This window comes from Molothrus aeneus, chromosome 24 (genome assembly GCF_037042795.1).
Source record: "Molothrus aeneus isolate 106 chromosome 24, BPBGC_Maene_1.0, whole genome shotgun sequence".
Taxonomy (NCBI): Eukaryota; Metazoa; Chordata; class Aves; order Passeriformes; family Icteridae; genus Molothrus; species Molothrus aeneus.
In genome coordinates this window covers 5,237,311-5,264,317 of record NC_089669.1, presented here as the reverse complement: position 1 = coordinate 5,264,317, position 27,007 = coordinate 5,237,311, and the positions used below count along the sequence as shown (strand labels likewise).

Genomic DNA, 27,007 nt, shown 5'->3' with positions numbered 1-27,007 from the left:
CTGGAATTTCAGTCTGGGCCAGAATATGTTTTTCACAAGATTAAGTAGCAAAAAATCTGTCATAACTTCAGTGGATTGTCAGTACAAAACATCAACATTTTACTGAGGTTCTGGGTAAGAACATTTACTAGTTTGAATGCTCAAAAAAAAAAAAATCCCCAGATCTTTCTCTAAATTATTTGAATTTTTGGGAATTTTGAGGTTGAAGTTTTGGGATGTTTGAGGCCCTGCTTTCCCCCTCCCCTCTAGCTCTGCTCATTCCCTGGCCTGTTTCTTGCATTTATGTCCTGCACTTTGAGCTGGAAGTCAGGAAACCTTGATTGTTGTGATGGTGGGAAGGGCACAGAAGGGGAACTAGGGATTCCTGGAAATGTGCAGGAGAAAAGAATTGTGTCAGCACAGGGCTGCATTGTGACTGTTCTGCCTCGTGCTGCAGTTCATCTAGCCCCAGATAGTTTGAATTTATGGTATTTATTTTGGATTTATGATTCCAAGTCCTGGCCAAAGGGCACATCTTCACTCACATATTCACCCAGGCTGTTGTTCAGCTGCTGCTTCAAATCTTCCTGGAGTTCTCTTCCACCTTTCTTGGTGCTTGTTGAAGCTGAGTTGGGATCTTGGAGCTGGAACAGGGAAGATGCTGAATTCAGGTCCTTTCTCATTACCTGCCCATGCTGAGGTGGCTTCACAAGAGCTGAATCCCATGAATTTTCACTATCCCAAAGGGCAAAAACCTTGCCATGCTTTCCCAGGAAAAGGCCAAATGCATTGAACCATGGAGTGACCTCCAGAGATGCAGAACTGGGGTCCCTGTGCATTTGGCTGTTGATACCTCAATAAGGTGGATTTGGGATCAGCACCCTGAGCTTGGCACATGCAGGGTTTGGGGCTCAGGGGAGAGGGGCTGGTGTTAGGAGGAGAATGCTGGGGTAGGGGAAGGTCTCTCACAGGTGCCAGAAGGACCTGACAGGTCTGATCAGGGTAGGAATAAAAGCAGAGGGGGCTGTAGGGCAGCGTGGGGTTCCCTGTCCTAATCCACTGGATAACCTGGACAAGAGCATGGTTCTGTTCTGGCTTCTGAGGGGGATTTGTCATGCTCAGATCCCAGTCAGTCCATTCCATCTCCTGGTGAAATGTTTTATTAAGGAATCAGTCTCCCTCACTTCTGACAGCTCTGGCAGCAAAAGGCAAATCCTCAAAGCTTTGGTCCCTCTCAGAACTCACTGTTTTTTCCCTTTTCCTGGTGCTGTGCCACACCAATAAAGGTTTTCCAAGTAAAACCTCTAGGTCAGTTCATTTTTTTGTAGTGGCACATCAGCATTTCCACTTTTTCTTGAAACATGGCACCAAATGACTGAAATCCCATGGTTTTGGTGGGGATGGAAGTGCTGTGGCCATCCCTGACCAGGGCATTTCACCCCCCAGCCTGGAGCTTCTTCCCCAAAATTCCCTCTCTGGCTGCACGAGGTAAACAACTCCATGACTTTTGGGAGAAAGCTGGCTGGACTGGGCAGTGATGAATGAATGCAGAGGTGTTGCTGTTGGTGGGGAAGGTGTGGGTGCACGTGTCAGGCTGTGTGTCTGTCGTGCAGGACGATGCCCGGCAGCTGTTCGTGCTGGCTGGCAGCGCCGAGGAGGGCATGATGACAGCAGAGCTGGCTGGAGTCATCAAACGCCTCTGGAGAGACCCTGGAGTGCAGGCCTGCTTCAGCAGATCCAGGGAATACCAGCTCAACGATTCTGCATCCTAGTAAGGAACCAACACCAGCTCCTGGGCTCTTCCCAGCTCCCACAGTGGTCCCAGTGTGGCTGGAGCGGCCTGGGACTGGGTGGGAAGGTCCTGTGTGCACTGGTCTGACTGGGTGACACTGGGGATGGAGTATTGTTTGTCTTCTCTCTGTGGAGCATTGGGGGAAACCCCACACTGATTGTTTTGTAACATCCCACAAGTCTTAGGGAAAATTTTAAAACTGCCGCTTTCCTGACATTCAGCTATTTCCAAAATGGGATCCCCTCACCTGGCAGGTCAATATTCACAGTTTTCTCTTTACAGCATGGTGAATTTAATCCTGGAGTGGTTTGGGTTGGAAGGGACCTTTGAGGTCTCATCCCACCCTCTGCCATGGGCCTGGACACCTTCCACTATCCCAGGCTGCTGCAGGCCCCATCTCATCTGACCCTAAACACACCCAGGGATGGGGCAGCCCCAGCTCCTCTGGGCACCTGTGCCAGGGCCTCCCCACCCTCCCAGCGAGGGATTTCATCTGGTTTTGAAAAATGTGATTTTTGACCAACTTGCTGGTTTCATGCTAAGGTGAACATGAGCCCAGGTGTGCCCAGGGGGCCAAGAGGCCAGTGGCACCTGGCTTGGGTCAGGCACAGTGTGTCCAGCAGGCCCAGGGCACTGATTGTCCCTCTGCCCTTGGCACTGCCGAGGCCTCACCTCCAATCTGGGCTCAGTTTTGGGTTTCTGATGACAAGAAGGACATTGAGGGGCTGGAGTGTGTCCAGGGAAGGGTCTGGAGCACCAGGAGGGGCTGAGGGAGCTGGGAAAGGGGCTCAGCCTGGAGCAAAGGAGGCTCAGGGGGGCCCTTGTGGCTCTGCACAGCTCCTGACAGGAGGGGACAGCCGGGGGGATTGGGCTGTGCTCACAGGGACAGGGACAGGATGAGGGGAAACAGCCTCAGGCTGTGCCAGAGGAGGTTCAGGTTGGACATCAGGAGGAATTTCTTCATGGCCAGGCCTTGGCAGGGGCTGCCAGGTGAGGTGGTGGAGTTCCCATCCCTGGAGGTGTTCATGGACCAGCTGGACATGGCACCCAGTGCTCTGGGGTTGGATCCTGGAGGTCTTCTCCAAGCTCAGTGATTCTGGGATTCTGTTGAAGTGACAAGTGCTTGGCTGTGTCACCTCCATTGTCCCTGCAAAGGAGAGCAACACTTAAATTTTAAATCTGCCACTTTCCTGACATTCAGCTATTTCCAAAATGGGATCCCCTCACCTGGCAGGTCAATATTCTCAGTTTTCTCCTTACAGCTTTCCCTTTCCTCCTGTTCCTGTGCCTGGCACTTCACAGGCAACACTGCCTCCAAACTGTTCTGATGCTAAAATCTTCTTGTCCCATCCTAAAATCAGCACAGCTGCTGAACAACTGGAAGGTTCCAAGTAGATAAACAGGCTGCTAATGGAATTTTTGATGAAATGCCTCATGTTTTTCCAAGGGCAGGTTGGTGCAGGAAGGGGAAACTGTTCCTTTGATGAGCAAAACAGTTGTTGGTTTTTTCCTTTTTTTTTTTTTTTTTTTTTAACTCACATTCTTGGTGTCTCTGCAACAAATATTTGACACTGTGAAAGGTGATTTTCAGCATTTCCAGCTGAAAACTTATCTCAGTTTAAGCTTGGGGAAAAAAAAAAAAAAGAGTTTTCATTTTAAGCTTGGAAAAAAAAAACCCTTGGAAAAATGAGTTGGGAAGAGCTTTGTGGAGAAGTTTTAGCTGTAGCACAGCTCACTGCCTGCAGGGCTTTTCTGTTCAGAGCATATTTGAGCTTGAAAATAAGGCAGAACCCTTCTTAATTTGCAGCATCTTGGCAGGGGTTTGGATTAAGGGAAGGGCTGATGGGAGTTTTCTTGGATTTGTGCATGCCTTTGCAGCAGGAAAGGAGGAAATTCAGGGTCCAAGGGAGGAAAGAGATTGATGGGGAGGGGGAAAGGAAGGAATGATTGAATGGAAAGATGGAAGAAGAGGAGGAAAGCTTAAGGACTTGAGCAGAGAGCAGGAAGGGAGCTGAAGGAGCAACCTTGGTGTGTGTCTGGATGGCTTTGGAAGAGGAGGAAGATGAAGGCAGCTGGAGAAATGGAGCAGATTGGGAAAAGAGGGCATTACCCTGCTTTTGCAGGTACCTGCTTGACCCAGCTCCCTTCCAGAGGTGGGATTTTGGAGGGTTCTTCTGTTCCTGGCTATTTGCCACCCACTGCTGGTGTCCTGGCTGCTGTGAGGAGCTGGCACAGCCTGGGATGGGGATTTTACACCCAGGATGAGCCACCCAGGCATTTCCTGAGAAGTGCCCCAGGAAATTCAGCTTCCTGTCCCAAAACCACAGGAAGTTGCACCAAACCAACTTTGGTGTTCTGATCCATCTGCAGCTTGGCTGCTCTGTGGTTGGGAAATGCCAGCAGTGGGTTGATTTCCTCATGGCAAATTCACCCCACTAAAGGGCTGCTTCTTCCACAGGACTTGCAGAATTCCCAGGATTTTCCTCTTGCTCCACACATGGCTCCTGACCTGCCTTATCTCTGGTGTTCCCTGCTTAATTCCCTTGTCCATGTTTAGATCATCCTGAGCTGGAAGGGACCCACAAGGATCATCAAGTCCAACTCCTGGCCTTGCTCAGGACACCCCAAAATCCCACCCTGTGTTTGGGGGGATGTTTTTCCATGGAGGAGAGCATTGTCCAAACACTCCTTGAGCTCTGCCAGCCTTGGGGCTGTGACCATTCCCTGGGGAGCTGTTCAAGTGCCCAACCACCAAGGATGGATGTCCTGCACCCCTTTTTGTGGTGGGATGACACAGGCTTTGTCTCACTTCTCTTGGGAATTTCACTTCCCTGTTCCTCCTACAAACAGCCCTGGAACCTCAGTGTGAGCAGCTGGTAAATCTGTGCCCCATTTGCTGGTTTTCCAGCTGAAATCCAGTTCTGTGCTGGGATTCCAGACCAGTTCTGGCTCCTCAGCCGATTCTGGGGCTGAGACACATGGAAAGGAGGAAGAGAGGAGCAGGCAAGTAACTGCTTGTGAAAATCAGGTAGCATCAAGAGCAAGGCTGCTGTGGCAGAGAGCCAAGCATTTCAGCATAGAATTGTTCCAAAAACTCCCCTTGCTGCTGTTTCCTGCATCATGGGCACTTCTTCCTTGTGCAGGCAGAGCTGCTGCCTGTCAGAGCACTGCCCTGGCAGGCTGGAGATGGTATGGGAGGAGAGGAGGTGGAGGATAACACTAATCCAAGCAAACTCTCCTGGAATCCTGGTGTTTTCTGTGTTTTCTTCTTTTTTATTTTTTTTTAAGAACACTTGAGTAGCTCCTGGTCCAAGCTGTTGATGTGGAAATGCTCAGTGCTTTCCTCAGCACATTCTGTTAAAGCCCCCTGCAGCTACCCTGGCTTTTGTGGAATGTTGCAAACATTTTTTTTTTTTTTTAACTTGCCTTTTTGCAACTTCCTATTTGTCTTTCCCTCTGATGTGAGCAATGAGTGTGTGGCTCCCAGCTCCTGCCTCCAGCCAGGGCTGTGAAGAAGCATTTGGGACCTCTGTGCCCACTTGGGGAAGGGACTTAAATCCCATCTGATTCCATGGGCAGGGACACCTTCCACACCTTCCAGGCTGCTCCCAGCCCTGTCCAGCCTGGCCTTGGGCACTGCCAGGGATGCAGGGGCAGCCCCAGCTGCTCTGGGCACCTGTGCCAGGGCCTGCCCACCCTGCCAGGGAACAATTCCTGCCCAATATCCCATCCAGCCCTGCTCTCTGGCAGTGGGAAGCCATTCCCTGTGTCCTGTCTGTCCCTGCTCTTGTCCAAAGTCCCCCTCCAGCTCTCCTGGAGCTCCTTTAGGCTCTGGAAGGGGCTCTGAGGTCTCCATCCCTGGAGCTTTCTCTTCTCCAGGCTGACCATCCCCAGCTCTCTCAGCCTGGCTCCAGACTCATGGAATCCCAGAATGAAGGGACCTTAAAGCTCATCTTGTTCCACCCCTATGGCAGGGACACCTTCCACTATCCCAGGCTGCTCCAAGCCCTGTCCAACCTGGCTTTGGACACTTCCAGGGATCCAGGGGCAGCCCCAGCTGCTCTGGACATTCCATTCCAGGGCTTCACCACACTCACAGATAGGAATTCCTTCCCAGTACCCCCTCTAAAGCCCTGTTTGAGGTGTTGCAGGGTGAATGTGAAGGATATTTCCATTTCACACCTCTCCAGATTTTCAGGATACTTGGAAATGTCACCAAGCACATAATGCTTTAAGTTGTTTTTGTTCCTAGTTTTCATACTTTTCCTGGATTTCAGGCAGATCCCAGCCTGTGGAAGCTGTAGGTAATTATCTGCAGTCTCATGGGCAATTAGCACAGTCCTGATCAACCTTCCTCTAGTCCTGCACATCTCCTCGTGTTCCCAAATGCCAGTTCTGGCCTAAATTCCCTGACATGGTGCTGGATAAAACTTAGATTATTTCTAAGTGAGGTTTTTCCTTCTCCTCCTTTTCTCCCCTCCTCTTTTTTCCCCTTCTCTCTTTTTTTCCCTCCTCTTCTCTTCCACCCCCTTTTCCCTCTCCCCTCTTTTTCCCATCCTCCTCTTCCTCCCTCCCCCTTTAAAGACTTTCAGAGCCATTTTTGGCCCTGAAATCCTCCCTCTCAGCACCAAAAGGAGTGAATTGTAAGGAAAATCACCCTTGCAAGGTTGCTGTGAGCAGGATGAGGAGAGGAGCTCTGTTATCTCCTGTTCATTTCCCAGCATCCCTGCCCTGCCCTCTGTGCTCCCTGGAGCTGTCTGGGTGTGGGATGAGACAGGACTGGGATGTTTCCTCATCAGACTGGACCTCCCAATGCAGTATGAGCAGAGCTGGGGATGTACAGCCTGGAGGAGGCTCCAGGGAGACCTGAGAGCTCTTTTAAGTTCCTAGAGCTGGGAGGGGCTTTGGACAAGGGCCTGGAGGGACAGGACACAGGGAATGGATGGGACATTGGGCAGGAATTGTTCCCTGGGAGGGTGGGCAGGCCCTGGCACAGGTGCCCAGAGCAGCTGGGGCTGCCCCTGGATCCCTGGCAGTGCCCAAGGCCAGGCTGGACAGGGCTGGGAGCACCTGGGGCAGTGGAAGTGTCCCTGCCATGGAATGAGATGAGCTTTAAGGTCTCTTCCTGTTGGATTAAGCCATTTTCTGACCCAGAGATGGGGTAACTGAGAGGTGTTTCAAAAACTTCTATTCCATTTTCAGTCTCATGTGAAGGGTGAGACAATAGAGATGTTATAATTCACACCATTACCATCAGAAACCAACTATTTCCTAATTACAACACATTATAAACTTTTCTTAGCTTGTCAGCTTTAGCCACACCATACTGTAAATACCTTAAAACCAATCATTTAAAATTTCCCCATGTAAGTCCTACTACAATTTATCTTTTATAATTTTATTTCTCTAAAATATCTAATTTTATTTACAAAACCATCCTTTGAAACTTATTTCTAGTTCCATTTCTCTCTCAACAATGTTTATCTTGTTCCATGGCATTTCTAAGTTAACATTTCTTATCTCAGAATTTACTTACAGTTACATACCATGTGAGCCTTCTGTCAGGCTTCAAGAATTTTCTATAAATCCATTTCCCACATCTTCCCACCAAAACCATCCTGGAATTCTGGGATTCAGTGATGCCAGCCTGGCACAGGTTGTCCCAGGAATGCTTGGAGAGTCAGCAGGACAAACAAGTGACACTGTAGGCTTGATCAGCACTTTTTTGTACTTAGGGCTTCATTTTAAGCATGAAAAAAGAATGAAAACAAGCCCAAGTTGGCTTTTTGGAAGCTTGTGGTGTTGAAGGATGAGGAATAGCTGGCTCTGTAAACACAGGGATCCCAGGTGAGGAAGGAGGGGATGCAGCCTCAGCCTGATGGAGGTGAAGGAGGTGGTGGGAAGGGATTGGAAGTGCTTGGGATGAGGGGGACACAGCAAGGTCAGTGTTTGCTCTCAGAGCTGTTTGTGAGAGGTGTCTCTGTCTGTGGTACTGGGAACAAAGAGATTCTGCTTCTCCAGCTTTTTGGGGTATCCTTTTTAAGTTCCCCTTAATCTGAAATACAAGTGGCACTAGCTGGGCTCCACAGCCTGGATTTTTGGGAGGGCACAGCTGCTTCCTCTGCCCACACTTGGCAGGACTTCCAGGGTTTCCCAGAAATCCCCTTTGCTGGGTTTTCCAGCTGCTTATATTGCCATGGGATTTGCCCTTTAGGTCTCCCTGGAATTAGTCTGGCACAGTTTATTGTTTCAGGCAGCACCACTGAATCTGATATGCTTTATTCCCTGATTGAGTTTGTTTGCCAGCTCCATTCCCCCCTCCCTGGCTGCTCCCAAAGCCTTAATTAGGAATTATTCCACTTTCAGTGCCCATTGTTCCAAGTGGCTGCTGGGAGCAGGTGCTTTACAGCTTCAGCTTGGGCTTGGCAGTGCTGGGATAAGAATGGGGCTCTATCTTAAAGGACTTTTCAAAACAATTTCATGATTTATCATATCAGTGGTGTGACCTGTATCAAAGCCAGGCTTTGAGGAGCTGCTGGGTCTGTTCTTAGCATTCCCACTGGGTTTTGCTACACTGTGTCTCAGCTAAACTTACACTGGTGGGAGGGAGAGAGGAGAAAAAATTCTGGGCATGTTACTGCCTCAGCAGAAATATTACTTGGTAGAAGCTGAGGAAGGTAAATACCTTCCAAATCATCAAACTGAAACTAAAGCCAGGCCCTGGTCACACAGCAGCTCACAAACCTGCCATCCTTCTGGAGCTGAGAGAGGGCTGAGAGGAGTGGCTCTTCCTGGACTAAATGCACTCTCTGTGGGAAAAGCCCCGTGGCACTGGGCAGGTCCTGGCAGATCACTGGGATCTGGGCTTTGGAAACAGGGCAGGGCTCTGCAAGTCCTGGCCAGGGCGATGCTGGAGCTGCTGGAGGAGGGATTTGTTGCTGGGGTTCCTAGCACAGCTTCCAGGCACATGGGAAGAAGCAATTCCTGGCTGACAATGGATCTGTGATAACAATTTGTGATTTGGGAGGGTTTTTTGCACACATCAGAGCCCCTGAAGCCTCCCAGTGACACAGGGCTGAGGGTGATTAAAACCTGCTCCCAAGAAAGAGCACAGCCTGTGCCATCCCTGCAGAGCTGTGGGATCCATCTCACCTCTGTGAGAGCAGGAGGGAAGAAAGCTCAGAGGTGTTGCTGGCTGGAGTGGGATTTCTGATCATGCTGGAATCATCTGTACCTCGTGCTGCTGTGTCTGAGAGCTGAACTCCAAAAGGAATGTGCTTGGGGCTGGAATTTGTTGAGGTCTTGATGGGAAAATTTCTGCAAGGATGTGGCTTCTTCCAGGGCTGTATCCTCAGAGTCAGCTTGTTGGGGAAGGGGGTGACTGGATCTGCCTGGTTTGGGATGGTTTTTAAGGGGTTTCATCCCTCCCTCCCAGCTCCCTTGATGCATCCCTGCCCTTTAACAGCAAACCCTTGGATTTATTGCCTTGTGCTTTGAAGCGAGAGACCTTGACTGTGGCTTGCCCTGGGAGATCCAGCCCTGGCACAGCTCTGCATTCCCTCCCTACCCTCCCCAGCCAGCTCAGCTCCACCAGCACTACATCCAAGGTCATCCAGGGAGGGGTTAAAATCCCCAAACCCCCAAAACATCCCTCAAGACAGCCCCAGGGGGTTGTTTGCTTCGAGGGCTGTGCTGTGTGAGGGAGATAAATAAATTCTGCGCTTTGTTCTGCAGTTTATAAAAGATTCATGGCTGAGGCAGCTGACTAAAAAAAGCCTCTTGTGTTGTCTCTTCTGGTTTAGTTACCTAAATGACTTGGATAGAATATCCCAGCCGACCTACATTCCCACTCAGCAGGATGTGCTGCGGACCAGAGTGAAAACTACAGGAATTGTGGAGACTCACTTCACCTTCAAGGACCTTTATTTCAAGTGAGTGAAGGGCTGTGCCCGTGCCCTGCACTGGGGGCACACCCCACACTTGCTCCTGGTTTAACTGTCCTTCCCTCCATTATCCTCTCCTCACTGGAGAGACCAGTTTGACTTTGATTTGCCTTCTGTTCTTTTCAGCTGCTTTTATGTTGGAATCGCAGACACAGGTACTGACTGCTCGTTTCCAGGACCCAATCCCAACAATAATACTAAAAGGACACTGACTGGAGTTTGAGTTTGAGTTTAACCCTTTCCTCAGAGCAGAGGAACCCAGCTGTGTCCGTAGCCAGGCTGTGGCTCTGGGATGCATGGTGTGCTCCATGTGTTCCTCTGGGCATTGCCAGCCTGGGCCTGGCACTGCAGGGGCTGGGACTTCCCTGTCCCCTCTGCTGATCCAGTCCCTGCCAGGCTGTGGATCCAGCCTGCTCCTGGCAGTGTCCCTTTACATGTCACTAACGAGCTTCCTCTAACCTCAGAGCAGGCTGAGGCTGCATCCCTCCTCCCTCACCCTGGATCCCTGTAGCTCCCCTTCCTGCTGCTTAGGAATTCCTTGCTTCAGATCCCACGTGTGCTCCTGACAAACAGCTGGAGCCCCACAGCATTCCTGTGCTGGAGGGTGTAGGACAGTGCAGTGCCTGTGGCTCAGCCCCCTCCCTCTGTCTGTGCCAGTGGTTTGGAGTCTTTCCTGCTCACATCCCTAAAAATCGTGTGTTGGCTTCTTTACAAATGGGCTGTGAAACACTTTGATGGAGTTGCAGCAAAATCCATGTGGTGCTTCTAAAATCCAAGGATTTTAACAGGACCCCAGGTTGGTTTGGATTGGATGGGACCTTAAATCCCATTCAGTCCCACCCCCCTGCCATGGGCAGGGACACCTTCAGCTATCCCAGGTGGTTCCACAGCCTGTCCAACCTGGCCTTGGACACTTCCAGGGATGGAGCAGCCACAGCTGCTCTGGGCACCCTGTGCCAGGGCCTCAGCACCCTCACAGGGAAGGATTTATTCCCAATATCCCACCTAACCCTCCCCTCAGGCAGTGGGGAGCCATTCAACCGGTTCTGTCCCTCCAGGCCCTTGTCCCAAATCTCTCTCCAGCTTTCCTGGAGCCCCTTTAGGCACTGGAAAGGACTCTCAGGTGTCTCTGGAGCCCTTTCCTTCCCAGCTCTCCTGGATCCAGAGCAGAGGGGCTCCAGTCCTTGGAGCATCTCCATGGTCTCTTGTGGAGAAGGAAACTTTTACACAGTTTTTGGGAGAACAGCATTTTGGCTTCCAAACTGTGCAATTTAAGAATATTTTAAACAAAAATGCCGAAACACTCAGCATCATCAATTTATTTATGCAGCTTCTGGTCCATCCAGGGAATAACTTGTCTCCCTGTGGTGATGGATCAGGATTAGCATCTCCAGTGTGTTCTTTAATCATCTCCACCCTCCTTCCTGATCCTGCCCAGAGCCATTGATCATGTGCAGGGCCCCAGACACACGAGGTGCTGTCCCAGAGGGATTTGCTCCACAAAGGGAAGCATTCATCCATCAGAAACCCTGGTGCTGCCAGCTCTGCTGTGATATTCCATCTCAGACATTAATAATGGGATGGGGAAGCTGCAGTGACTGGAATTGGGATGAGCTGAGGTGTCAGGGATGCTCTTCCTTCATGAATCTCTCTGTGCTAATGGCAAATGATTCAAGCCATGGAAATATCCTGGATTCTCACAGAGATTTCCATCTTTCCTTCTAGACCAGAGGGTTAGATAAAAGGTGGGAGTTAGTTTGGGATCATTAAATCCCCCCTTGGACAGCTCCTTATCTGCTCTGGGAGCAAATCACTATCTATGACTGAATAACTCAGATATTAACTTGATTTAATTAAATCCCACTCCTGGGCTCTCATCAAAATATTTGGATGAGCAGGGGGGCTGGAACTACCAGTGACACAAATTCCTATTTAATTAGAAATTAATTCAATTTATACAGAAATTCCATAAGCAACTGCTCAACCTTTAACCTCTGGTACCTCTGATTATTTTTAATAAATTAAATTATTTCTTAACTCCCTTAATCTTTTCCTGGGTCCCAGCAGGAGCTTGCAGGTAGTGTGTTCCCAATAATCCATTTCCTGTGAGAAAGTGTTTGGAGTCCAGTCAAGTAATGAGTTGTTGCTAAGGAAGTAGGAAGGAGAACAAAATCAGCAGAGCTCTGGATGTCAACTTCCAGTTCTTCCTGCTGAAAACCAGACTCATGGAATGGTTTGGCTTGGAAGGGATATGAAACCTCATCCAGGGACAGCTGGAACCAGACAGGCAGGGACACTTTGGAGCCCAGGTTGCTGCAAGCTCTATCCACCCTAACTTGAAAGAAAACAGATAATACTGATTTAAAATCCCCTCTGCTGAGGGAAGCTCCCAAAACCCTGTGTGTTCCCAAGCCCTGCTCAGCCTCCCCACCCTTGGGGACACCACGGGGGCCGGGCAGGAGGGGTGTGCCCAGCTCCTGAGCCACTTCTGCCTCTGCCAGGATGTTCGACGTGGGAGGGCAGCGCTCGGAGCGGAAGAAGTGGATCCACTGCTTCGAGGGGGTGACAGCCATCATCTTCTGCGTGGCCCTCAGTGACTACGACCTGGTGTTGGCTGAGGACGAGGAGATGGTGCGTGTTGTGGGATTTGTGGCTGCAGGGAAGGGAGCTGGGAGCATCCTGGCTCCATCCTGCACCAGGCTGGAAGGTTCCTGCTGTACTCCTATAGAATTTGCAGGGTCCCCCAACAAAGGGGAGAGAATGATGCATCTGACTCCATCTTATCAGAAAGCTAATTAATTACTTTATTATACTATATTATTCTATACTATATTACACTACATCTAAACTGATGTAATGTGATATAGTAGAGAATAATATAGTATATTCTACTATATTATATTCTAAACTATATTCTATTAAAACAATATTAATACTATATTCTATTAATACTAATTCTATATTCTATATTGTATTCTATACTATATTCTATATTCTATTCTGTACTATATTCTATTAATACTAATTCTATATTCTATACTATATTTTGTTAATACTAATTCTATTTTCTGTACTATATTCTATTAATACTAATTCTATATTCTATACTATATTTTGTTAATACTAATTCTATTTTCTGTACTATATTAACACTAATTCTATATTCTATTCTATACTATATTCTATTAACACTAATTCTATATTCTATTCTATATTTTATTAATACTAATTCTATATTCTATTCCATACTATATTTTATTAATACTAATTTTATATTCTGTACTATATTAATACTAATTTTATATTCTATTCCATACTATATTCTATTAACACTAATTCTATATTCTAGTCTATACTATATTCTATTAATACTAATTCTATATTCTGTATTGTATTCTATACTATATTCTATATTCTATTCTGTACTATATTCTATTAATACTAATTCTATATTCTGTTCTATACTATATTATATTCCATATCTGCCAAGCACTCAGCTCTGCACACAACTGCACTGAATCTCTGACTGTCACCCAACAATCCCAACACACACACACCTGGCCCTGACAGGCCAAGGAAACAAAACACCATCACTTTGGGTTAACAATCTCCATATTGCATTCTACTTTTGCACAAACACAGGCACAGCAAATGATAAGAATTTTTTCTTTCTCTGAGGTTCAGAGAATGTGAAATCCAGAAATATTTTTGGGAAGAATTGTGCCTTGCTTTTCTCTGTGAAGAGAAATGTGGCGACACTCCTCCTGTTAAATTGACTGAGAGCTGCAAGGACGAGCACTCTTTGGATAAACCAGTGGAATCTTGCCCCACAAAATGATAAATACAACCCATCCATGAGGTTTTCCACGTTCCTGGTTGCTGGGAGGTGCCTGGAGTTGTTCTCATGCCTTGTTCTCTACATGTGAGTCACTCCAGGAAGGAACAGGAGGAGGTGAACTGTCCCCCTGTGCTCCTCCTGGGGCAATGGCAGTGAGGATGTGGCAGTGACACCTCAATTTTGAGTCTGGCCTGTGCAGCAGAGCCTCTGTCCACCATCCCACTCTTCCTTAACGTCTCCCTGTTGGATTTCCTTTTCCAGAACCGGATGCATGAGAGTATGAAACTGTTTGACAGCATCTGTAACAACAAATGGTTCACAGACACCTCCATCATCCTCTTCCTGAACAAGAAAGACCTGTTTGAGGAGAAGATTAAGAAGAGCCCGCTAACGATCTGCTACCCAGAGTACACAGGTAGGCTGGGATCTCTGGGACTGTGGGATCATCTGTGTCACTGGGCCAGCAGTGAGTGAGTCAGAGCCTTGCACAACCCAGAATCAGTTACAAACTTTTCCCCCAATTCCTTCCCTGGGCCTCCTGGACAGTTCTGGCCTGTTCAGTTGTTTGGTGCTTGTTTTCTTGGAAGAGCTCTGGTTAGGAACAGCCTTTGTCCTTCCCTGGAGTAAAGTGTTGCACTCCAACAAATCAAGGGGATTTTCCTTCTTTCACTGAAAGAATAATAAAGTACTGGAATGCTCTTCCCAGGGAGGTGGTAGAATCACCATCTCTGGATGTGTTTAAAAAAAGACTGGACATGGCACTTGGTGCTAGAGTCTGGTTGAGGTGTTAGGGCATAGGTTGGACTCAATGATCTTAGAGGTCTCTTCCAACCTCATTTTTCTGTGATTCTGTGAAGGTCACTTCCCTGTTTCCACACCTAACTGGGACAATAATTCCATTTAAATTCAATTTTAGAGACTGTGTAACTTAACCATGTCTTGCTCTGGCTCCTGTCCACCCTGGAGTGTCCGTGTTTAACGTGGATTGTTCCGGAACCCATCCCTGCTGTGGTTCCACACAGGTGGAAGGTTTTACTTGGGCACTGCTCAAGGCATTTACATGTTTAAAAAATCCTTCAAATCTCTTCAAACCTGTTGATTTCTGTGATTCCCAGAGAAGCTGTGGATTCCCTGTCCCTGGAAGTGCTTGGGGCTAGGCTGGACAGGAGCAACAAGGTGTCCCTATTCCTGTCAGGGGGTGGAACAAGATGGGATTGAAGGTCCCTTCCAGCCCATGACTGCCATGATTTGTTGCTCTCTGTGGAGCCTGGCTGTCCCAGCACGTAGCAATCCCTGGATCCCATGTCCAAGGTCACTGCCCAGAGAACAGACTTCAGCTCTCCCAGAAGGAGTTAATGGTGGATTTGGATTTGTAGCTGGATAAGGCAGATGGTTGCAAGCAGCTTAATATGGACTTAAAAGCTCCCGTGAGCCGGTGGGCAAAGCCAGGGATCTTCTCCTTTGCAGGCTCCAACACGTACGAGGAGGCAGCCGCCTACATCCAGTGCCAGTTTGAGGATCTGAACCGGAGGAAGGACACCAAGGAGATCTACACCCACTTCACCTGCGCCACCGACACCAAGAACGTCCAGTTCGTCTTCGACGCCGTCACCGACGTCATCATCAAAAACAACCTCAAGGAATGTGGGCTCTACTGAGAGGTAAATGCAGCTCTGGGTGTCCTGCTGGGAAGGGCTCTCTCTGCTCCCTTCTACATTCCTGGTTTCCTTCCCAGTGTTTCTGCCTGGTGAGCCCCAGCCTCTTGCTGCCTCGTGGGGACAGCGACGAGCATGACCCAGGAGCAGAGAACATGTGGAATCCTGGAATTCTTTAGCACAATCTTCTGTCTTAGGGACCTTTTATTGCTGTGGGATGTGGAATTAGGGCACAGTGAAGCCACGTAGTGGGAGTAGATCCTCCTGGCATCGTTGGACGACGTGATCTCCGGGATGTGCAGTGGATTCCAGCTGGATTCCAGACCTTGGATATGTAGCTTTCTCTCTTCCTTTGGTTAACAAGCCACCACTAGTCTGTTTTTAAGGTTATTTTTTTTTTCCATCGAGAAAACTATAACTTTACTAAACTTTATTTCTTTATTTGCAAACCTTGTTTTAAAAATAATAATAATTAAAAAAAGCAACAAAAAATTCACTTAACTATGCACATGTGAGCAGATCCTGCAGAAAATATTCCTCTTAGCAGGAATTCCTTGTTTTTAACACTTGCTATGGCCAGGATTTAATATTTCTGCAGCTACCAAGGGATCCTTAGAGCTTCGGCTTTTTTTCCATGTGTGATTTGTTACCATCCTGCTCCCCCCAGGCTTTGGGAAAGGCTCCTGCAGCAGAAGGAGGGTTTAGGTTCTGTTGGGGGTTTGAGCCCAGTTTTATGCCAGTTTTATGGGAAGGGGTTTGTGCTCAGCATAATCCTAGCTCAGTGGGGAGAGGAGCTGAGCCCTGGCTGGGGGAAATCTGCTGCTTCCCAGCTCCCAAACCACTGATTCCTGTGCATTTTTTGGGATGAAAATGGTGCATTATTCAGTGCTGCCTTTCCCATGGCCCTCCCTGTCCAGCCCTGTCCTGAGCATGCCTTTACTTTGTCTGTGTGGTGCCAAATCCCCATTTCCCTCTAGTGCCATCCCTAACCAGTCCTACATTCCTTTGCTGATCCATGATTGCATCCAGACTCCTCCCAGTTTGTCATGTGTACAGTTGGATCTGTTAGACTTGTTGGCAGTATTAAAATGGTGAGTAAAGATTGTAGCCTTTTCTCCACTTTATTCTTCCTTTTTCCAGGAGTGTTCCCAGCTTTTGTGCTTTGCTGGAGAAGGAGAGGAAGAGCTTTGATGGGAATTGGGTGGAATTTTCTGGACAGGGAGGTTCCTTGTGCTTTATCACCCACCACTGGTGGTGTTGTGCTGCTCCCAAAGACTTGAGTCGTGCTGGCACAGCTGGAACATGCCAGGAATCTCATTGCCCATGGGATTATTGGCAGATGGATAATTACTGCTTATTTGTAACCCAAATCTCACTGGCTGCTGTGACCCCCTTGGGAATTCTGCTCTGGGCACTTCTGTGGGATGGAGGTGGGACTGTTCTCAGAACACTTGCTTGGAAATCCAGGGTAAATTCCTTAGGGAGGCTGGTGTGTGCTGGCAGGGGGAGCCCTGAGGGAGATTCCCTGTTCTGGAATCTTTTCCAAGCTATCTGGAGCTGTGTCTGTTTGACAGTTCCCTTCCAGCAATCCTACATGGGATAACTCATCCTTTAAACTCATCCAGGAACTTCATCTCATCCAGGGGTGCTGGCCAGGAGGGTTTTTGGCATGGTGACCCCCATCCCACCCCCCAGGAGCCCAGCAGTGGCCATGGAGTGATCCAGGTGAGATCCAGAGATCCACACACCCCCAGAATGGATGCAAAGCAGGTGAAATATCCCTTGATCCAAGCTCTGGGACACAGGAATGGAGCAAAGTGGAAGTGGGAGAAAGGAAGAACATCCACATCATGCATATTCCTTTATTGTGTTTTCCTACAGTTAAATGAAGCTGGTTGGGAGATCTCTGCAGGAAACAGGGAGAGGATGGATACAGGGTTCATCTATGGATTATTTACAAACAGACAGAGCAAATGCAGCTCTAAGTAGCAGAATGAAAATCTTTCAAGTAACCATTTCCTCTTTATCCAGCCCATTGCTGGGCTGGAGTTGGGATTCTCTTCCCCAGCCCCTCCTGCCTGAGAAATTCCCTCCATTTAGGGCCCAAAACAACCCCACAAACCCCTGATTTGTCCTGCCAAGGGCTGAGGTTGGTTCCCAGGAAAGAATGAGGGGGGCTGAGGTTGGTTCCCAGGAAAGAATGAGGGACTGAGGTTGGTTCCCAGGAGCGACTTGGGGGTAACACAGCCTCCACCTTCCCCAGAAATTTCATCCTGGATTAATCCAGCTTCAATCAAGGGCAGGAACGGGCTGCAGAGGGATGGGCAAGGGGGCCATGTCTATCCTACCTCCCAAATTCCCTCATTATTCCTATTCCTGCTGGGCTCTCTGGTGTCAAACCTCCTGTAAAATGCTGAAAACAGGGGTTCTTCCTTGGGAAAAAAAGAGGAAATGGCCATGAAAGGGAGCAGGAAGTTGAGCTTCAGCCCCTTCCAGGTTCGGGTTTGGAAGGAGGCAGATTTGGGCAGGTCATAGAAAAAGTGGGAGCAGTGATGTGTGGTGAGGGTTGGTTCTTCCTTTGGCTCTGCTCAGCAGAACGGTGAGATGGAAATGTTTTCTTCTTCTGGGAGGGAGGGAGAGAGAACAGAGAGTTAAACACACCCAGGGAAGGGCTTAGAGGAGCAATTTTATGGAAACAAGGGGAAAAACTGAGGTGGGTTTCAGGGATTTGTGTCTCTTCATCCCTTTGCTTTCCTCCGTGGTGATGAGGATGGAGCATCCCCTCCCTCCTCCCCTTCCAAGTGTCACCTTCTGGTGCCTCCTGCCTGCAGGGAAACTCCTTGAGGTTCTTTTGATTGTTGTTTTGGTTTCTTTTTGTAGCTTTTTCCTGCTTTTTTGTTAATATTCGAGGATAAGAGAAGCACCAGAGGTTCCCTGAAAAGCAAAGTGCCAGAGCCAGTGGCTGGGAGCTGCTTGGATATGGAGGAGAGAGGATGGAATTCCTGCTGCTGCTCAGAATTAGTGCAAGATTTAGGATGATAAACCCTAATTAGGGTGGTAAACCCTAATTAAAGTTTTAGGATGAGCTAAAAGGCTGGGAGCAGCAGAGTGTACCATGGGATATTCACATCCACTGAGGCTGGGCTGGAATTGCAGCAGGAGAGAAATAAAATTATTCCCTTTAGCTCAGGTGGAGGATTTGGGAATCTCTATGTGCAAGGGCGGGAATTGTCTGGCTGAACCCACCCCACTGTGGGATGGGACTGAATCCCATGGGAGCTCAGCACAGGGAGGTCACCATGTCCCTGGGGTGATAGGACCCCAGACTTCCCCCTCCTCACTGCTCCCAGGCCGTCCTTCCCTCCCCTACTCCTAGGATTTCCAGGACTTGATGGCAAAACCAGGGGGACCTACATCCCACCACCCCACAAAGCAGGATGGAGCCAGCTCTGATCATCCTTATCCCCCTCCCAGCCCTTTTTTGGGGGGATGGAGCCAGCTCTGATCATCCTCATCCTCATCCCCAGCTCTTCTTTTTGGGATGGTGCTGACTCTGCTCATCCTTATCTCCAGCCCCTTCCCCAGCTTTTTTGTTGGGGGGATGGAGCTGGCTCTGCTTTTCTTCTTCCCCTTCTCCTTTCCCCAGCCTGTTTTTGGGGATTGAGCTGGTTCTGATCATCCTTATCCCCTACCCCAGCCCTTTCTTTTGGGGATGGAGCTGGTTCTGATCATCCCCATCCTCTTCCTTCTTCCCCAGCCTTTTTCTGGGGTTGGAGCTAACCCTGCTCTTTATCATCCCTGTCCTTTCCCAGCCCTTTATGGGAGGGATCCAGGTTTGATCATGTTCATATCCCTCCCCTTTCCCAGCCCTTTTTTTATGATGGAGCCAACTCTGATCAGCCTTACCCCTTCCCCAGCCCCTTTTTCTGGGATGGATCTGGCTCTGCTCTTCCTCACCTCCCTCTCCTTCCCCAGTCTTTTCTGGGATGGAGCCAACTCTGATCATTCTCATCCCAGTCCCCTTCCCCAGCCCTTTTTTCAGAGAGATCCAGCTCTGATCATCTTTATTCTCCTCCCCTTTCCTGATTTGGGATGGAGCCAATAGTGATCATCCTCCTCTTCATCCCCCTTCCCTTTCACAGCCCTATTTGTGATGGAGCCAATAGTGGTCATCCTCCTCTTCATCCCCCTTCCCCAGCCCTTTTTTCAGAGAGATCCAGCTCTGATCATCTTCATCCCCCTCCCCTTTCCCAGCCCTTTGGGATGGAGCTGGCTCTGCTCATCCCCCTCCCAGCTCTTTTTCTAGGATGGAGTCAGCTCTACTCTTCCTCATCCCTTTTCCAAGCCCTTTTTGTGATGGAACCAATAGTGATCATCATCCTCCTCTTCATCTCCCTTCCCTTTCCCAGCCTTTTTTGTGATGGAGCCAATACTGACCATTCTCTTCTTCATTCCCCTTCCCTTTCCCAGCCTTTTTTGTGATGGAGCCAATACTCACCATCCTCCTCTTCATCCCCCTCCCCTTTCTCCATCCTTTGGGATGGAGCTGGCTCTGCTCATCCCCCTCCCCTTCCCCAGCTCTTTTTTAGGATGGAGCCAGCTCTGCTCTTCCTCATCCTCTTCCCCAGCCCTTTTTGGGATGGATCCAGCTCTGACCACCCTCCTGCCCTCTCCTGTCCCTGTTTTCTGGCTCCAGCCTCTCCCATACCTGCTGGTGCTCAGAAGAGGCCGCAGTCCTTGAGGTTCTCTTTGATGATCACGTCTGTGACGGCGTCGAAGACGAACTTGACGTTCTGTGTGTCTGTGGCACAGGTCATGTGGCTGTAGATCTCCTTCACGTCCTTCCTCATGTTGAGATCCAGGAACTGGGTCTTGATGTAATTCCCTGCATCCTCAAATGTGTTTGGACCTGCAGAGGGGGGAATGCTTCCAAGCTGCTCCCATGGGGGCGGGTGTTGGAGGAAAAGGGTGGAGTGCTGACCATGCGTAGCACAGAACTCCTTTTTACCCCATTTCTGTTCTTCCTAACACCTTCCTGAGGCCACATCCATCCTCTCCTCAGCTCCAACCTCCCAGGATTTGATTCACCACCTCACAGAGCAGCATGGAGCTGCTTCTGCTCATCCTCATCTCCCTTCCCCAGCCTTTTTTTGGGATAGAGTCTGTTCTCATCATCCTCATCTCCCTTCCCCAGCCCTATCACAACACATCCCAAAACCGAGTTGCTGCATCTTTGCTGGGACCACACAACTCCCCAGCCCTGGTTTGGGGAGTCTCAGGGAGGAGGGGTAAGGCCAGGAAGGGTCTGGACTCACCATCATACTCTGGGAAGCAGATGCTGAGATGGACTTTCTTGATCTTTTCCTCAAAAAGGTCCTTCTTGTTGAGGAAGAGGATGATGGAGGTGGCAGCAAAGAACTTGTGGTTGCATATACTGTTGAATAGGTGCAGGGATTCATGCATCCGGTTCTGCAGGGAGATGGATTGTCATGGATTGGCACTCCCTTGGGGCCACTGCAGCCCATCCCCAAGCCCCCATTCCCAAAAAAAGAGCTTTTCCCTGTTTGCTGCAGCAGCAGCTGGTCCTGCTGCCTGCCCAGTCTCTCCTGACCACCCAAAATCACAGATAAATCCACATGATGCTCAGGGTGTAGGGACTGGCTCCAGTCCCTCCTGGGATTGTCAGAAGTGAAGGATTGTAGTGATTTCACTGAGCAAATGATCCATGGAAGCCTTGCAGCCTGCGAGGAAGGTGCTCAGTGAGCATCAGGGGGATGCTCTTGTTGGACTGTGGCTTCTGGCCATTATCCACAGCTTCAGGGAGGAGCTGGGAAAAGGAAATCTCCAGTTTTAAAGCAGTTGTTGAGTTCTTAGTTTGCTGCTGGGTCATCCTGAGGGGATGAGGATCCATCTAGACAGAGCCAAGTCCAATGGGGGGATTTTCTTGATATAAGGAGGATCCTCCATCTTTGTGGGCAGCAGGTGGGTTCTCCAGGGATGGTTTTCCCTCATCCAGTTTCCCATCACAGCAGCTTTTCTGTATGCAGAGCACTGTCTGTGCCCAAATCCTGCCCTGTCCTGTGCTGGGTGAGCATTCCAGCCTCTCCCAAGGGCTCCCATGGGAAGGATGCTCTCCTGCACATGGCTGAGAAAAGGCTCTGAGCTCCTGCCTGGCCATGGCAGGGCCCAGGGATGGCAGATCCTGACCCTGATCCAGCTGCAGAAGCTAGTTGGATCCCAAGCAGCAGCCATGGGACCTGGAGGAGATGCCAGGGAAGAAACCACTCCTGCTCTTCTTGTCTTCACCCCTTATCTCTTCAAAGAAAAACCCATCATGGAGTTTCCATGTTCCTTCTCTCTGGATCTGTGCCTTCCCAACTGCTTTCCCAGGGCTCTGCTGGTGCATCCTTCACTGGACACACTTTGGATCACATCCTTGTGCCCCCACACTGGGAGGGTGGGAGCTGCCCCTCCTTATCCCCTCTGCTCACCTGGGAGGGCACAGCAAGGCACGAGGTGCCTCAGGACCAGATTTTCCTTCATCCCAGTGGGTTCCTGGCTCTTCCTGCCCTTCCCTTTAGCTTTGCTCCAGCTGCCTGGCTGTGTGGCCAGTCTCTGGTGGCTCTCAGGATCTGCTCAGGGGGTTTCCTCATGGGCAGAGCCATGGATTCACAACCCATAGGAAGTGCAAACACCTTTACCCAGTGCACTTTACCTGGGTGGGAACCAGCTCCATCCCATATGTCCCACACCTTTCCTGGATCACCCAGAGCATCTGACAGTGCAGAGTGCTGTTCCTCCCTCCTCAGAGCTCCCTGTTCCTCTCCCCCTCAGCTCCCAGTGCCTCCAGGACCCCAACCCACCACTTCATCGTCCTCCACCAGCACCATGTCATAGGCGCTCAGGGCCCCACAGAAGATGATGCAGGTCACCCCCTCGAAGCAGTGGATCCACTTCTTCCTCTCTGAGCGCTGCCCTCCCACGTCGAACATCCTGGGGAGGAGACAAGGATGAGGAATGCACTCACCTGGTCCTGCCACCCCCCATCTGATGCCACATCCTCAGGGGGACAGGAATCACTGTCTGTGGGAGGGCACTGGTGCTCCTTCGATTGTCAGGGTCATCCCAAAATCCCTCCCCACCATCAGGGCTGGGGGGAATCATGGAGGAGTGGTCATGGAGGTGGGGGAGGCTCCCACCCACCTGAAATTCAGGTCTTTGACAGAGAACTTGGTCTCGATGATCCCTGTGGTCTTCACTCGGGATCGCAACACATCCTGCTCGTTGGGGAGGTAGTTGGGGGCTGTGATCCTGTCCAGCTGGTTCAGGTAACTGTGGGGACAGGAAGGGATGTGACCTGCTGCCACGGGGCTGCCCATGTCTCCCCTTTCCCCCAGATTTTTGGGGATGGTTGTGGGGCTGAGCTCTGCCAAACACTGGGACTCCAGGGCAGTGACATCCCTGGGGGAGCTGAAGGACAGTAAAGGATGGTGGGGCTGCAGGTCAGCAGCACTTTTGGGATGGGGATGGCACTGGTGGGATGGACAATGAATGACAGCAGTGGGGTGGAGGATGTAGGACAGCACTAATGGAATGGGGGATGGCAGCAGTGGGATGGGGAGATAGCACTGATGGGATGGAGAAGGGCACTGGTAGGATGGGGGATGACACTGGTGGGATGGAGAACAGTACTGGTGGGATTGGGGAATGGTACTGGTGGGATGGATGATGACACCAGTGGGATGGAGGATGACACTGGTGGGATGAAGAATGGCATTCTCGGGGTATTCCCAGGAGCAGGGAGGAGGTGGATTTTGCCAGGCTGGGTTGGAGCTGGCCGTGAGCTGTCAGGGGGTCCCCAGGGCAGTCCCTGTTGTGCCGTGTCCTCACTCACTATGCAGCTGAGTCGTTGAGCTGATACTCGGCAGCACGGTCAAAGCACGCCTGAACCCCCCCGTCCTTCCACAGCTTCTTGATGCAGGCCACCAGCTCAGGGGGCATCGTGCCCTCCTCGATGGAGTCAGCCAGGTTGAAGAGCAGCCGGCCTTCATCCTGCGAGAGGGACCTTCATCACCAACCCTGCCATGGCCCCTGTCCCCCCAGAGTGCCCTCAGGACTGGGGGAACAACATGGGGCCGCTGTGGACGCTGGTTCTGGGGGCTGCCCTGGCCCCACATCAGGGGGTTTGGGGGACAGGGACACCCCAGACTGACCGCGCAGGAGGACTCAGCGTAGTCGATGCCCAGCGTGGACATGGCGCGGATGATGGCCAGGATGGACTGCAGGATGTTCCCGTAGATAATGGACTTGAACTCCATGCACTCCTCCTCTGTGTAACCGTCCTGGTGGATGATCCTGGCAGGCACAGTGGCCTCAGCCCCAAGCCAGGACATCCTCTCCACCAGGAATCACCACCCCACACTGGGAATCACAGGTGCCACCACCAGGTGACATGGGGGGTGACTGGGGGTCCAGCCACCCCATGTCCAAGAGCTGGTGGCTCATCCTTGTGGCCTCCCCCTCCCCAGTCTGGCTCAGGCCATACTCACTTCATCTGCTTCACGATGGTGCTCTTCCCTGACTCTCCAGCCCCTGGAAAAGGGTGGGAGGGACACCTTAGTGCCCATCAGGGCCTGTTGTCACAGTGATGGGCACCCCATGGGGACCAAAGCCAGTGTCCCCCACCCATCCCCTGCCTAGACACTGAGCCTGGCCTTTTCCCACCACTGCTGTCATCCCCACACTCCTGTCACCCCTTGCACCCTGTGTGGGACCACAGCTCGGGACCCCCAGGGTGGTGGGAGCCCCCTGGGTGCGGGTCCCCCCATCCCACACCTCCCGCCCACCGTGGGCAGTGCCCGGCAATGCCTCTGGGGCCGTAAGCGGCTTAGGGCAGCACAGGAAGCTGCTTAGAATTAGGGTGTTAATCGCCTTGACCCCAGCCCCCCCACCTGGATAAGGCCCCACTGCTGGCCCCTGCCCCATGGAGTCACCCCTGCCCCACAGGGTCACCCCCAAGCCCCATGGGGAGTGGAGGGACCCCCAAGGAACCATCTCCTCCTGCCTGGCACCACCAGCAGGTTTTGGGGTGCTGGTGGCAGAAGCTCCCCAGGTTCTCGCTGACCCCCCTGAGATGTGGCACATCCTGGTGGGACCCAGGAGCTCGGTCCCTTCCCTATTCCCCCACTGTCCCCTTTGTGCCTGCCATCCCCAAGAGCCAATGCCATATCCAACCCTTCCCAGGGATAACCCTGGGGATGTCCTAGGGGTGGGACAACCTCTCCAGGCTGATGGTGGCTTGTCCAAGGGGCCAAGGGGTACCAGAGCCAGGGCAGGAGGAGCCCAGGGGGTCATGGGTTCCCTGTCCCCTTCCCCATCCCCACATCCCCTCAGCCTCAATGGAGTGGGAACACAGGGACATCTCCAGGGGACCTCCCCTCCAGCCTCACCAAGCAGCAGCAGCTTGACCGTCTTGGCCTCCTTATCCGCATCCTCCTGGAGCTTCTTCTCCAGCTCCTTGGATCTCTTGGCCATCTCCTTGTCCTCGGCACTGGCCCCGCTCCCCATGGCTTCGTCCTCCTCCTCCTCCAATAACTCCACAAGCTCGTCTAGGTCCCCAGGCTTTTCCAGCTCTTCAAAGAGATAACACGCACACCTCGGGAACGAGGTGAGCACTGGGAGATGAACCAGAAATTCAAAAAAAAGGAGAGCCAGGTACCCCACACCTGATGTTGGGGTGCCCCAAGCCGGCAGCACTCTTCGGTGGGTCCTCGCTGCTGGCTGCCCCCCGCTCTCTCCCTTAATTCCCCATGGATAACCTGATTTTTTTTGACCGTGGGATTTGGGGACTTTTTATCTTGCCATGTGACCCAGGAAATCCAATTAGCCCAAGATGGCAAAGATTAGGGCTCAGGGAGAAAAAAAAGGATGGAGCATCTCAGGGAGGTGGGCAGGGGGCTTTACATAAGGGGGGGGGGCATCAGTGTGACACCCCCTAACCGTGGGGACTGGTCCCCTGAGGTGACTTGGGAAGTGAGGATCATTTTGGGGGTCCCTGCTCTCTGTGCACTGTGATCCCATTTTTGGGGGGCATTGAGGATGGGATCAGCCCCTGGTTGTGTGTGTCCCCCACCCCTGGGTGTTCCAGAGCACTGGCAGGGGACTGGGCGGTGACAGGGGGACAGGGTGGTGGCAGGGGGGTGATGGCACCGGGGGATTCCTCCTGCAGGGAAAAGGGAGCTAATTACCCCGGGGTGGGTAACGAGGCCCCTAATCCTGCCCCGCTGGGTGCCGCCCTCCCGCTGCCTAAGCTCTTTAATGGGATCGTGGCTCAGCCTTCCTCCTCCTCCTCCTCCTCCTCTTCCCGGGCTCAGCACCCCCCTGCCAGCCCATCCCCCAAACCCTGGGGGACAGGTGGGTGCCTCCCCCTTTCTCCTGCGAGGCTGGCTTTGGGTGGGCACCGCAGGGGGAGCCCCCGCCCCGGGTGGGCTTTGGGACCCCCACAAGTCCTGCAGGTCCCCGATGTTTGGGTTTAAGGTGTCCTAAATCCCCGATGTTTGGGTTTCAGGTTTCCTAAATCCCTGCACTTCACAGGGTCACTGGGGGCTCCATGTCCCCGCACCGGTGTCCCCACGTCCCACCGGGCGCATATTCGCTGGCAGCGCCGTCGCTTGGGGACACTCTGTTCCTGCTGTCCCCGCGGACACAAAGCCCTTTCTGAGCCTCTAATGAACTCGGCGCTAATGAGGGGGGTCCAATTAAAATACCAGACACCGCCCCCCCTCCCCGCGGTGTGCGGACAGTGCTGGGCAGGGGACATGAGTCAGGCTGGGGTCCCCACTGTCCCCCGTGGCAGTTGTGCCCTCGCAGCCCGGCGCAGCGCTGGCCCTGGTGGGTGGTGTCACCTCGCTGTCCCTTCACCCCCTCGACAAGGGGTGGGGGGCACAGAGGGGGGGTGGGTGACATTCCCTCCGCTCGAACAGCGGCTAAAAATACCCCCCCGCGCCGGTGGCAGCTTAGGGGACACTCGGGGCACTCGGAGGGGACACAGCCCGACAGGCACCCAGAGCCACCCCGGCACCGGGAGCCCCGGCCCAGGTAGGGACACGCGGAGCGACACCCCCGGCACAGGTGGCACCCCCGGAACAGGTGACACCCCCGGCACAGGGGACACCCCCGGAACAGGGGACACCCCCGGCCCAGGTGGCACCCCCGGCACAGGGGACACCCCCGGCACAGGTGACACCCCCGGCACAGGGGACACCCCCGGCACAGTGACACCCCCGGCACAGGTGGCACCCCCGGCACAGGTGACACCCCCGGCACAGGTGGCACCCCCGGCACAGGTGGCACCCCCGGCACAGGTGACACCCCCGGCACAGTGACACCCCCGGCACAGGGGACACCCCCGGCACAGGTGACACCCCCGGCACAGGGGACACCCCCGCGGCCGGGCTCTGCCTCTGGGGCGGCCCCAGCTTTGGCTGGGGGGTGCATTGGGGGGCAGGGGCTCCTTGGGGGGGCACCCCCAGCAGGGGTGAGCCGGGGAGTGCTGCAGGAGAGCGAGTCCTTCTTTTGGGGTGCGGTGCCATATCTGACGGGGGGATCATCATTGCCCCATTTGGGGGGCACTGGCTGATTTCGGAGGTACCTTTGGGGGTACAGTGTTTAACGGGGAGTGCTGGGGGTGCAGTGCCAGCCCTCGGGAGGGGGATGCCCATCCCGGGGGTGACAGTGCCCGCTGGGGGGGCACAGGGATTCCCAGCGGGATGGGGCCGGGCTCTGGATGGGGAAGAAGGAC

The 27,007-nt window shown here is 51.9% G+C and overlaps 2 protein-coding genes across 2 annotated transcripts in view; one reads left to right on the top strand and one right to left on the bottom strand.

The window, feature by feature from the left end:
* Nucleotides 1–16,314, top strand: part of GNAI3 (G protein subunit alpha i3) — a 31,181-nt gene extending 14,867 nt beyond the window's left edge. Inside the window, exons 4-9 of the mRNA XM_066565128.1 lie at nucleotides 1,593–1,750; nucleotides 9,574–9,702; nucleotides 12,216–12,345; nucleotides 13,814–13,967; nucleotides 15,020–15,213; nucleotides 15,288–16,314. Of these exons, the coding sequence (XP_066421225.1) occupies nucleotides 1,593–1,750; nucleotides 9,574–9,702; nucleotides 12,216–12,345; nucleotides 13,814–13,967; nucleotides 15,020–15,210 (762 nt within the window). The 3' untranslated portion in view covers nucleotides 15,211–15,213; nucleotides 15,288–16,314. The remainder of the gene's footprint in view (nucleotides 1–1,592; nucleotides 1,751–9,573; nucleotides 9,703–12,215; nucleotides 12,346–13,813; nucleotides 13,968–15,019; nucleotides 15,214–15,287) is intronic.
* Nucleotides 16,315–17,055: 741 nt separating this feature from the next.
* GNAT2 (G protein subunit alpha transducin 2) lies at nucleotides 17,056–24,774 on the bottom strand. The gene is made up of 9 exons (XM_066565111.1): nucleotides 24,657–24,774; nucleotides 23,757–23,799; nucleotides 23,421–23,562; nucleotides 23,102–23,259; nucleotides 22,411–22,539; nucleotides 22,071–22,200; nucleotides 20,523–20,676; nucleotides 19,916–20,116; nucleotides 17,056–17,830 (listed from the first exon to the last, which is right to left on the bottom strand). The coding sequence occupies exons 1-8, from the start codon at nucleotides 24,772–24,774 to the stop codon at nucleotides 19,926–19,928; spliced, it is 1,065 nt and encodes a 354-aa protein (XP_066421208.1). The 3' UTR covers nucleotides 17,056–17,830; nucleotides 19,916–19,925.
* Nucleotides 24,775–27,007: the final 2,233 nt, after the last annotated feature.